The 12,089-nt window shown below is 55.2% G+C and overlaps 1 protein-coding gene across 1 annotated transcript in view; it reads right to left on the bottom strand.

The window, feature by feature from the left end:
- Window positions 1-12,089, bottom strand: part of LOC144941944 (FH1/FH2 domain-containing protein 3-like) — a 62,210-nt gene that overhangs the window by 1,366 nt on the left and 48,755 nt on the right. Inside the window, exons 15-24 of the mRNA XM_078868482.1 lie at window positions 11,248-11,886; window positions 10,393-10,536; window positions 9,148-9,306; window positions 7,509-7,691; window positions 6,172-6,291; window positions 5,581-5,742; window positions 4,107-4,297; window positions 2,662-2,854; window positions 1,477-1,645; window positions 690-854 (exon numbers count right to left, since the gene is read on the bottom strand). Coding sequence (XP_078724608.1) covers window positions 690-854; window positions 1,477-1,645; window positions 2,662-2,854; window positions 4,107-4,297; window positions 5,581-5,742; window positions 6,172-6,291; window positions 7,509-7,691; window positions 9,148-9,306; window positions 10,393-10,536; window positions 11,248-11,886 — 2,125 coding nt within the window. The remainder of the gene's footprint in view (window positions 1-689; window positions 855-1,476; window positions 1,646-2,661; window positions 2,855-4,106; window positions 4,298-5,580; window positions 5,743-6,171; window positions 6,292-7,508; window positions 7,692-9,147; window positions 9,307-10,392; window positions 10,537-11,247; window positions 11,887-12,089) is intronic.

Genomic DNA, 12,089 nt, shown 5'->3' with positions numbered 1-12,089 from the left:
GGCAAACCCGAGATCTATTTGGCCAGCTTAAATAGAGTCCCCGATGGCCACACAACTTTATCGTAATGTTTTGTTCATTTTGCAGGGAGGGGCTGGGTGGGGAGGGGAGGGTGGGGAGGGGCTGGGTGGAAAGGGGAGGGGCTGGGTGGGGAGGGGCTGGGTGGGGAGGGGAGGGTGGAGAGGGGCTGGGTGGGGAGGGTGGGGCTGGGTGGGGGTGGGAGGGGTGGGGCTGGGTGGGGAGGGGAGGGGCTGGGTGGGGAGGGTGGGGCTGGGTGGGGGGTGGGGCTGGGTGGGGAGGGGCTGGTCACCCCGTGGTGCCCTTATAAAACTCAAAGTTTAACCTACTCACGCCGGCTTGTGCCCGTCCTCACAGTCGGGCATATTTGCGGAATACACCACGCCGTCGTTGACCCTGCAGGCCATTGACCGAGCAACCCAACGTTCCTACCAGCTCCCTCCGCAGGAACGTGTTACGTGAATACTTTCAACCTTAGTTGGCGAGCTTCTCCTGCGTTTTTGGGTTTTACCGCAAAGTCTGACGATTCGCTCCCGGTCCCGGGAAGCTTCTTAAAAAACCCCGAATAAAACACGAGGGGGGTTAGAAACGACAACGACAAACAGGGAGAGAGCAGCGCCGGCCTTGGGGGAGTGCGGGGCGGGATGAGGGGGGGGGGGGGAGTGAAACTCACTGGACTTGCGGTTGGCGCGCGAGCGCTTGCGCTCCTTGGGCGTGGCGCGCTGCACGGGCGCGTGCATGGACGAGCGCACGATGCAGTCCAACATCTCGGTCGTGTCGTCCTCCGTGGCCAGCAGGTCCTCTTGCGATGGAGCCGGGCTCATTTTGCTCGTCCGTGCTGAAAGGAAATGGCACAGGGCTCGGCACGCCGACGAGATAACCTCGCGATGAATCGTTTTGAGGCGTTCCAAAGGTTAAAGGGAAACGGACAGGAGGGGCATTTCTGTCGGGCACATGTACGCGCACCGCTGACCGTGGGGCCCTAAATCAGCTGTGGAGAAATGCTCAACGATGTTTTTGGAAGAGGCACATGAGGGCAGAGATGGAGCATCTGCTGTGGGCTTCACTGTGCAGTGTGCAAGCCACCGTGCCACCGCTCTACTGGAGAAACAATAGTTCACGCCGATCTATTTGACATCTGTAAGTCTTCCCGGGACATGGGAAGTCCAATTTTTTGTTGTCAACACACCAACCCGAGGCAATGCTTGCACGTGTGCTTCTCCCCTATTCCCAGGGACGTATTATTCCCACGATGCACCCGGGTTTCTTTGTACCTCGGACACTGCAATCCTACACTCCAAAGTGACGCATCAGAGGGCCTGGTTGCACCCTATCGCCTCACCACCCAATTCCGAGGCTTAAAAAATAAATCCCATCACCACTCTCGATCGTTGGCTGCACTTAGGGGGGGGGTGGGGGGGCGCGATGCGCCTACGGGAACGGACGACGGAGCTGCGTACCATTGCTGCGTGTTCGGGATCGCCGCATCAGCGAAGAGGGCGTGCCGTCGTCCACCATGAGCAGGGAGGTCATGTCGTCGTGGGCCTTGCAGTGCTCGGCCGCGGAGGGGGAGCCGCTCTCCGCCGAGGCGGTCGCCTCCGTCTCCATGTCGAAGGAGAAGTGGCCCATCTGAGTGAGGGGGTCACAGGCCGTGGGTCGGGGGTCGGGGGGGGGGGTCAGGGGTCGGCGATCGGGGGAGACGGATGTTTTGTTTCAACTCTGATTTTCAGGACACGTATAAAAACATTGTGACGTTGACATCAGGGTACACGAGGTGAATAAATGTCCATTTGGAACACCCCGTAGAGCGGTGCATAGCGTCGTGTTATAAAGTGGACAGTGGATACAGATTTCAAAGAACGGCTTTTGAGAGCCCTTCAAGTGGCCTCTCATCGACAGCATGGGTGCTAAACTTGTTCACCTGCCTTGGTGCAGGGTTATTCATTGCATGGCAGTCAAAGCGAAATGATAAATACTCAGCGGTGAGAATTTGAAGTGAAGAAAAGCAACGTAACGGGGTGACTGGGCTGAGACAAACTCGCGACACTTCAGGTTTAACCGCAAGCGGTTGAAATCTGAATTCGAACCCACATTCTCAACGCCGTTGATTTGGTGCTTTGATCCCTGAACCACCAGACTCGTACGTTTAATAAAACATACCAACCCATACAAGCGCGTATTTTTTTATCTTATTTTATGCAGTCATCGTCAGAGACTCGTTGCCAAAGCATTTTTCTCTGTAGATACTGAAAAGTAATTAGTGCAAGTGTCCTAAACAAGACGAGTGCACAAGCTATGAATTGTATTCAATATGCAACCATTATCACAAAGAGTAAAAGCACATCAAGTGCAATCGTGTTTCCACGTGATATCGCTGGTCTACAAAACACCGAGTGATTTAAATACAAGCCTGCAATACATAAGGACGCATTAACTGCAGGTAACTTCATTCGATACGCCGCGAGGACAACGCGTCACTGCGTAATCTACGTGTGGTGGCTCGGCACGGCACGGGTTCTTCAGTGGGAAAACAACTGGCACGCCCCTCCTAGGCCGCGTTGAGGGCCGGCTCCCTTCTACGGTGGGAAAGAAGCACAGAGTGGGCCCCGGGGAGAAGCGCGGGGGGGGGGGGGGGGTGGCATCACCTCGGTGATCATCTTGCCGCGCGTCTTGATACGCTGGCGCACGTTCTCGCGCTTGAGGCGCTGGGCGAGGACCTGCTCGCGCACCGTGCGGTACTCGAGCGCAAACTCGCTGAGCACGCCGCAGAAGCGCGTCGCCGTCTCGTGCCGTGCCGCCGCCACCGAGTAGCCCAGGTAGAGCAGGAACGCGCGGAACCTGCCCAGCGCAGACCAGCCGCGCGACCATTGCACATTGCAGTCGTCAGAACATTTCTTTAACGAGGCCGAAGGCGCGATTTGCTTTCTCTGCGCAACCGCCGGCGGGTGGGGGGGGTGCACCGGGAGAGAACTCCTCGGGAGCAGCGGCGGGCGACCTGCGTCGCGCGGAGCCCCTCGTGGTGGCCTGGCCTCGGCGTGCCGAGCGAGACGCGCGGGGGTCACGACGAGTGCACGGGGACGGTGTCAAGCTTGCGGCCCACTCGAGGTGAGCGAGCGCCGCGGATGTGGCCCACTAGCTCGTCGAGGTGGGATTACCAATGCGTCGCCCCATCGCACGCGACCCACCGATCGAATCACTGTGGTGCACCCCCATTTATTACGGCTGGGTGGAACGAGGCAATGAGTGGGATTGACAACAACAACACTTGCACCATCGTTTCAAACTGCAGCATGTTCAGCGTACGAACTGCTGTGGCATGGCAACTTCCCTGCAATAAAAATGATGGGGGGGGCGACAAAAGAACTCTGAACACTGGGGACCTGCAAGAGTGCGATAGCTCATGGCACAAATGTACTGTTGTGATAGGATGCAATTAATCTATACAAAGGAATGTTTGGAAAAAAAATTACAGCATTTTTTAATTCATATTCAGTTGATTTATAAACATCTTGAACATTCAAAAGCATCCTTTTTTCTCTTTCCTTCATAAACTCATTACAGCAATGCCATGTTACAAAAACTCATTTGGCTAAAATAAAAAATGATAGAGGTCTTTTGGCAAGGAAGTTTACCAAAATGTTTTGCTACTTACGCAACAGCATTGTTTCGAACACAAGACCGATACTCCCGGACACCACAAACATCGCTCATCATTACAATCAGCCATGATCTATCCACCGTTGGATGAAGGCCTCCCCAAGTCGTCACCACCGCTCACAGTCACGCAATGCAGCAATCGAGCCGCCGCACGCGAGCTCATCTCACCACGCCGCCTCCCCGGCGGACGTCCTCATCAGCGCGCTCCTTTCTTGGGCTGCTATCCCATCACTGGTCTCTACAATGTAGCCAGTTGTCTACCCCGCCGATCCCCAATAGCGACACAGCCTCGCCGTCTTTACGGGCCTATTGGCAGGCGGACGGACGACGGAGCCGTCGCATTCAGACGTCGCATTAAGACGTCGCGACCTCGGCGCGAAGCACCGACAGACGCACGCGGCTTGCGCGAGACGGGCGCCGCGCGGTCGCCTACCGGTTGTCGAGCCGGCGGTGCACGGCCTTGAGGACGGCGACTCGCTCGGCGCAGTCGCGCAGGAAGTCGCACAGCCGCGTCTTGAGCTGGGCCCGCGCCTCGTGCTTGGCCACGGCCTTCAGGTGGTCCCACGAAGCCTTGCAGCGTCGCTCCAGCTGCGCCAGATTCTCCGCCAGTTGGTTAAAGTCGACCTGAAACAACACGCGCACGCACACACACATGCACACACACATGCACACACGCAGCGTTGGTCTCTCTCGCGCACAGCTAGATAAATATCAACGCGGAAGTCTGCGTGTCTGGATTGTTACCAAGTTGGAAAACTGCCATAACAGTTGGTGTGTGGTGCAGTCCTCCAGTGCCTCAGATGAACTTTCAGAGTTCACGATGATTCACTGCTGCGGTCTCGCAGATTCACGTTGAATAACATATCGACACAAAGACTCACGTGGCGTTCAGTGGCTATTGTCAACTGATAGTCGTTACTCACGGAATCACATAGAGACTCAGAGAGAGGCTCATGGTCTCGCAAAGAGTTCAAAAGTTCACTGCTGTGTGGTCAAGGGTCTGGTCGATGTTTCTGCAACTGCACCATGGGATTTCTGTGAATTTCCACACGTGAAGGCCATGGTGCGTGGATCTGCCATGACACGTGCGGATGTAATTTCACGTGGGCCACTGTTTTCGAGGAATTCAATCCATGAGTTGCTTTTAGGTGGGATCAGCGAGTGATCAGGTGGTTGTTTGGGATGTTGCCAATTACCCAAAACTGTTTCCGTGTTGGTGGTGCCGGGTGGCAGGCAACATGTGGAAGTGGCAAAGAACTCAACATTGTTGTCAGCATTTTACTAAATTATTTAAAATGTACCCCCATTTATCTAATGTCATGATTATGAAAAATATCCATTTCGAGCTGTGTAGTATATCGCTGAACTGTAAGACGACCCCGGAAGATGACATAACAGAACTACTTCCGAAGTCACTGCTGTGGACCGCTCTACCCACACGAGAACACCTGACACTGGCCTGCAAAGAGTGTTCAGTGAAGACTTTGTCACGCATCAATCAAACCAACATGAAAAAATTTCAGAGTGGGGATAATTCAAATTAAGTGAAATCAACTGGATTATACTGTTATTGTGCATGTGCAGTCGTCGCTGAGCGGTCTGAGACAGCAACTTGCTACACTCGAGAGCACGCTTCAATAACGGGTGATCCCCCGTATTGCCCGAGTCTGTAAAACCCCCACATACCGTCCGAGACTCTCGCAGAAACTCCGACCAGACACTTTCAATGCTAATTCAATGCCACGCATTTCCATTCCACGGAAAACCACTTCATCATTTAATTCCCGCCGCTTTACCGAGTCAGAGATTATCATCTTGAACAAACTCGCGTCCTTCGTGAGCGCGGGAAGGAGCGAGCAAACAAAAACCCCAGCAGGTCAAACAAACCACCGGCACTTCCCTCTGACCTTTGCTATTCTCGTGATGGCTCCGATTTCGGAGTAGAGGTCGGAAGCCTCGGGGAACTTCTCCACCACGACGTTGCACATGTGGTAGAGCAGCGAGCGCTTGTGCACCGTGTCCTTCACCTCGGGGACCTTCTGCAGGTAGGAGAGCTCAAAGCCCTTCGCCTGCACGGCCCACCACAAAGACAAAGACCATTAACAGACTGTTGACGCAAGCGTTGTTAGCGAGCGGCACGGCACACGAGGGGGGTGAGTGGCATGCACTATGCCCGGCCGCCTTTGTCTCCCCGGTGCTGATGTTTACACATTGCATCAGGTACTCATTCAAGGCTGAGTCGACCTAAGGGAGGCCCAGGACCGGTTTAGAAATTCGATACCCTTATTGTTCATGAGCAGGAATCGTACACGAGTCACCGGGTACATAGCGCAGCGTGCTTACCGCTGCACTCGCGCTCCCCGGGCGAACACGCATGCAACAAGAAGTACAACACCGCCATACTCTGTCACTCACAACACGAGCCCGCGGGCTCGTTGTCCATTCTTGAGCCCGCGAGTTAAATGTCCGCAACAGACGCTAGCTTCCCAACCGCTTACACTGCTTCCGTTGAGGAAATTGCCGATGGCGAGCAGTGTGGACAGGATGCATTTCAGCGTGTAGTTCTTGCGCAACTGCTCGATCCCGTCCTTGAGGTCCATCAGCGGATCGGCCACCTCCTGCAGCGCGTGCAAGGGTGGACACGCGTCATCAACGGCGCACGTCCTGGGGTTTTCAAGCCACGCTCCTCTGCAGCGATATTTGTGTTGCTCCACAGTCCAGCCAGCTTTCCCAACGGCAGCTTAAGTTGGGGACGTTCATAAAAAGCGGTCCCCGCCTTGCCTGAATTGAAAATGTTCACCAAATAATTTGTGTTCAATTCCATAATGTTGCCTTATTAGAGACAAACTTAGGAAATAATTATATATATATATATATTCCAATATAAACACTCAATTTTTTTTCCTTATCTCAACCACACATTATTAAACCTGAGACAATGGCCACAATGAGTCTCAACGGACGCCACTTTACACGTCCTTCCGCACTCCGTGTGCTTCTATCGCATGGTGGGGGAGATGGCCAAGGTTGGTGAGAGTGAGCCAGCGTGCGAGGCGTTGGGAGAGGCCGCATGGTGAACATCTGAAATGCTGCTCGCCAAGTATTTAAGTGGGCAGTGATATTCCTTCTGTGGCCCATGGCTCGATAAATAGACTCCCATGGAGATTCCTAGACTTACGTCCAGACACGCAGACTCACAAAGTCACCTATGAACTCTCGCACGCAGGCATGACGTATATCTAAAATTCTACCGTTGAAGGCTTGAAGCGAGCAGCAGTGCGGTACTTGTGATCGATGGTTTGACATTGGTGAGCACAGTCGCACTGTGGGCGAGTATTAATTGTCCCATCGGAGTAGGATATAGTTTCAAGTTTATTTTCTTTAACCAGGTAAGATAACTCATCAGACTAGGATAGTCCCATTGGCAAGAGTGACCTGGGGCATTAGCCTGCCTGTAGGGACCATGACTGCTGCTTCGTCTAACCTCAACTGAGATGCAGGTCTATTTGCCATGCGGTGTGATCTCGTGCCGACGATGAACACCATGGAACCGCAGAACTCACCCTGTGCCTTCACCATCATCCACGTTGGTGTTCGTTTTATGCCACAATTCGTGTTGTCAACCCTCCACCACCCGACAAGGTTGTAGATTGTCACGTTGACAGAGATTTTACTTACAAAGTTGCCAATGTGTCGATCGGATTCTGACCTCACCGGTGGGCCGGAGGCTTCTCGCGACCGAATTCGACGTCAACGCGCGACGACGTTTCGCTCAAAACTGCTGCGTTGACCTTCCTCCGGCGACGGACTCTGGGAGATCCGAGCGAGGCCTCACCTTCTCCATCGCCTCGTAGTCGAGCTTGAAGGCCCAGAGCTGCAGGCGGGCTGACAGCTCGCTGATGGAGGAGAGCATGAAGAGGAAGTGCTCGGCGGAGCCGAGGTGCATGTCGGGATTCGCCACATGCGCCTCCGTGATCCTCCGCTTCTCCTCGTCCGTGGGCATCATCTTGAGAAGTTTCTGGCGCATGGGATGAAACGCGATTGACGGGGGCCACTAACGCATCGCTATATTATTTTTTGTGAAAAACTACCAGCGGCTTCCGTGTGCGGTGGTTGATGACCGACAGAGCTGAGAATGGCAGTGTTAGTCCATGAGCCAGAGCAAATATTGGTAGCAGCTGAGGTACAAAAAAACGTGAGTCATAGCGTTGTATTCATACGGCAAACAAGAATGGAATTATTTAATAACGCTGCTCATCTCAAGTGGTTACCACCTGATTCACTGTTAATGGTCGCACAACTAAATGGGAACGGCTAAAGTTACGCCACCTCAGACAGTACCGACAGTCGATGAGCTCTCGCGCTCATGGACTGTGTGGTGGAGGAAGACCGCGAGCATCACGCACACACCATAGCGTGTGAGGACACCGCGCGTCACGGTCCATCGGCAACATCAAGTTGATTTCCTGCTCAGACGAGCAGTGAGATGGTCAACATCTACAGTTTAGAGCCCTGAGCCAGTGGTATAATTTTTTTTTTCATAGCAGGTACAAGTCTCTTAATAAGGCAACCACTCTTGATTTACGAATGTAGTGGAACTTATCAACCGCGGTAGGATGATTGGCCGGGTCAATCTGGTTGCGGGTCGCTCGCTCAGCCGCTGAGCCACCTGGGCGGAGAGGTGAGGAGACAGACCCTGTGTGGCCGCTTGCTCGCGTCACCGCCGGAGGGCGGGCGTCCACTACGGGGAGCCATGAGAGAGGCCCTCTCGAGCAGGTGTGGCCTAGTCTTCCACATTTTCGTGGTCGACAGAGGTCAGAAAAATCTCGTCGCTCATTAAAGACAGAAGAAAGCGGTGCAGTGAGAAGGGAGCCCGCGAAGCGGCGATGGCACGAGACGTGGATTTAGAGAAGTCGCAAGAGGCCGGTGAGAGCGGTGAACCCGACCTGAGAGAGGTGAGTGTCACCTGAGAAGAAGCAGAGCGCTTAGCCAAGGATAGCGGAGAGACCTCACGGCTGCACCGAGCAACACACGGCACAAGGATCACATTGATGTGGCAACAACGGCAACAGTGATTACAATAATAACAATTAACAATGACAATTACACACCACTACTACGATTACTATATTTTTAACCAGGTAAGGCCCAATGCGCTATGTAGCTCTTTGTCAGAAGCGACATGGCCACAAATGATAGCTCGACGAAGCGGCTTATCACGTGGACATTTATAGCAGCCAAATACTCTGAACGCGTGACGTTGATTCTAAATGTGGAGGGAAAAACCAGACAACCGGGAGAAAAATTCACGCGACCACGGGGAGAGAGACACGCAAACTCCAAACATACAGGGGCCAGGTTCTGGATCGAACCGAGGACCTCCCGCATACCAGGCGAGATAGTTACCATCCCGCTACGGCGACGTTAATTAACAACAGAATCATAATTCAGGCGAGAGCACCGCGCGTCTTCACCTCCACGCACTCCCGGTTGAGGGCGAACTCGTCGAAGGTGATGATGGCGGCCTTGATGATGCTGGGTGTCGGCAGTGTGGTGAGCCCGATGTTGATGGCGTTGCTTCTCTTGTGGTCCAGCAGCATGAGCTCCTGCTTCTTCACGTCGGTCGTGGTTATCTGCGAGCGTGCAACGGGTGGTGGAGACGTTTCATCAGGCGCTGGGTAGGGGGCAGGCAGGGCAGGGGGGGGGGGGAGAACGCGAGGTGGATTGCGGGCAGCCCCGAGCGCGTGCGGTGTGCGTGGGGAGCGGTTGTGTGCGTTTGTGGGTGGGTGGGGAGCGGTTGCTATGTCGTGGTTAGCGCACCGAGTTACAAACTCGGTGATCAGATTGATTCCTGCCCGCGACCGATAACAGCAACTAATATTTAGACCAGTCCTGGGCCTACGCAGCCTTAAATGAGTTCCTGGTCCTGCGTGTAAACGCCAGCACTGGGGAGACTAAGGCGGCCAGGCGTGGTGTTGGCCACCCACCGTCTCGTGTGCCGTGCCGACCCTCATGGGTGCTCGCTAACAGCACTCACCTCAACAGTCTGTTAAGGCTACACGGGGGAACTTTGACTTTGTGTCCTAGGGGGTTGGTCGCGTAGCGTTTCGCGCACTGCGTTATGAACCCGAGTTCAATTTACATCACCAGCAAATATGTAAACAGTCCGGGGACTCCCCATTTAGGTCAACTCGCCCTTATAGGAGACCCTGAGGTGTTAAGTAAATGTGAGTATGGGGCAGACAGCCCGGCGTGACGCTACTACACTCGCCCCTCGAGCATCAAGCTGGCCTTAGTCGCTGCTCGCTAACGTCACTGCCTCGACAGCCTGTCAAAGGTTAAAGGCATGCGGCGGCGGGGGGGGTTGAATCATCGTGTTTGGCACTCACACGATCAGCAATGCGAAACATACCGCAATGACGAGCCCTCGTGAGCCCTCGTGAGCCCTCGTGAGCGCGTGCGAGCGTGAGTGTGCGAGCGTGAGTGTGCGAGCGTGCGTGTGCGAGCGTGCGTGTGCGAGCGTGAGTGTGCGAGCGTGAGTGTGCGAGCGTGAGTGTGCGAGCGTGAGTGTGCGAGCGTGCGTGTGCGAGCGTGCGTGTGCGAGCGTGAGCGTGCGAGCGTGAGTGTGCGAGCGTGCGTGTGCGAGCGTGAGTGTGCGAGCGTGCGTGTGCGAGCGTGCGTGTGCGAGCGTGAGCGTGCGAGCGTGAGTGTGCGAGCACCTTGCTGGAGAGGTGCTCCTTGGTGCGCGACTGGAAGAGGTGCTCCAGGCGGGAGCCGTCCACCTCCACGGGCTGCAGCTGGCTCCACAGCGTGTCGCGGCCGTAGCGGGCGCTGCTCACGTTCAGCCGCGTCGACTGCACCTCCTGGCGGCGCGCGCATCGCGGTCGGTCAGCCGCTCGGCCTCACCTCGGCCGCACGCTCGGCGCCATCAGCGCCGACCCCCGGTCGCTCAAGCCGGACGGCTCGGGAACAACGGCCGGAGTTCGTTCGCGCAGCGGCGATCTCAGAAGCGCCTCGCGCATTGTGGGACCGTGGGATCTGACGATAATCGATTGATTGGGAGATGATGATCGTGGATGATAATCTCAAAATTTTCAAGGTCATGCCAATGGGAAATGCTCCTATGTATCGTCGAGATTACTATGCTCCCAATGCATCCATAGAATTTCGCGCGTTAGGATAGACGATTTATTTTGATTCGAAAATGCGCTACCGTAATGGCTTCGTGTAAAACCCGCAAAGCTGCCATCTGGCTGAATATAAAACAAGGAATAAAATACATTCTTGAATTGAGCCACGACCACGAATCGTGACATGGAATCGACGCGAGCAAAATCATTCCAACACTGCTGATGAGGCACTCAGCCACCACACAAAATGATGGATGCCACAATGAGGACTAAACAACAGTTGACTAAATTAAAGGCGGCAAACTAGACAAACTGAGCGGCGCTATTCACCTGTAATCGCTTGGTGATGTCATCAAGGGGCGACCACTCCGAAGCAACAAACACAGCTCCGCAAAAAACGTGCAACGTGCGTACGAACGAAGAACCAAAGACAACCAAACGTACCTGCCAAAACAAGCGCACGGTCTTCACTTTCTTCATCGAGTCCTGCACGGGGGCGTTCAGCGGCGCTCTTCCAGGCATGGGGGGTGGCGGAGGAGGGGGAGGAGCGAGCGACGAGGGCGGCGGTGGCGGCGGTGGTGGTGGCGGTGGCGGTGGAGCCGAACTCTCGGAGCTGTTCGCCGCACATTGAGAGGCGTTCGGCCACGACGATTCGCTCCTTCCCATCGCAGGCGGCGGCGAGGAGCCCAGCAGCAACGGCGGAGGGGGGGGAGGCGGAGCTGCGCCGTCGTGCGGGGGCGGCGGCATCGGCACGGGGGACGCGGACAGGGCCGCCTGCTGCTCCAGCCGCAGCACGTCCCTGTCGTCCTCGTCGCGCAGGTCCGTGAAGTCCATGTCCTTGATCCGCAGCACCTTGGGCTGCACTGCCAGCTGGTCCCAGGTGTGGTCCTCCTCGAGTCGGGATAGCGAGCTGGCCTCGTGCGCTCCGTGCCTCTGAGCGAGCGCCTCCGAGATGGGCGCCGGTTCGGTTTTACGGATCACGCGAGTGGGCGAGCGCGGAGTTTCGGCGGGCGGCAAACCAAACTTTCCCACCTGGGTTCGCACGCTGGTGAGGATTTCTGGTTTCTCCACCGTCGGCTTTGCCTGCAACGAAAACAGTCAGCACCGTCGGTGTGAAGCTCCCCTCTGAGCCGACCCGGGGTCCAGTTACAGCAGGATCGTCAGCTCAAACAACATTGCGATTGCCGTTCATTTTGAATTGCACATTTACAATTGTAATTGACCCCAGGTCTCTCACTAAGTTGGGTCACAGCTGTAAAGAGTAGGTGTGCGTGTGGGATGAACCA

This window comes from Lampetra fluviatilis, chromosome 26 (assembly GCF_964198595.1).
Source record: "Lampetra fluviatilis chromosome 26, kcLamFluv1.1, whole genome shotgun sequence".
Lineage (NCBI taxonomy): Eukaryota > Metazoa > Chordata > Hyperoartia > Petromyzontiformes > Petromyzontidae > Lampetra > Lampetra fluviatilis.
This window is presented reverse-complemented; position numbering and strand designations above follow the sequence as displayed.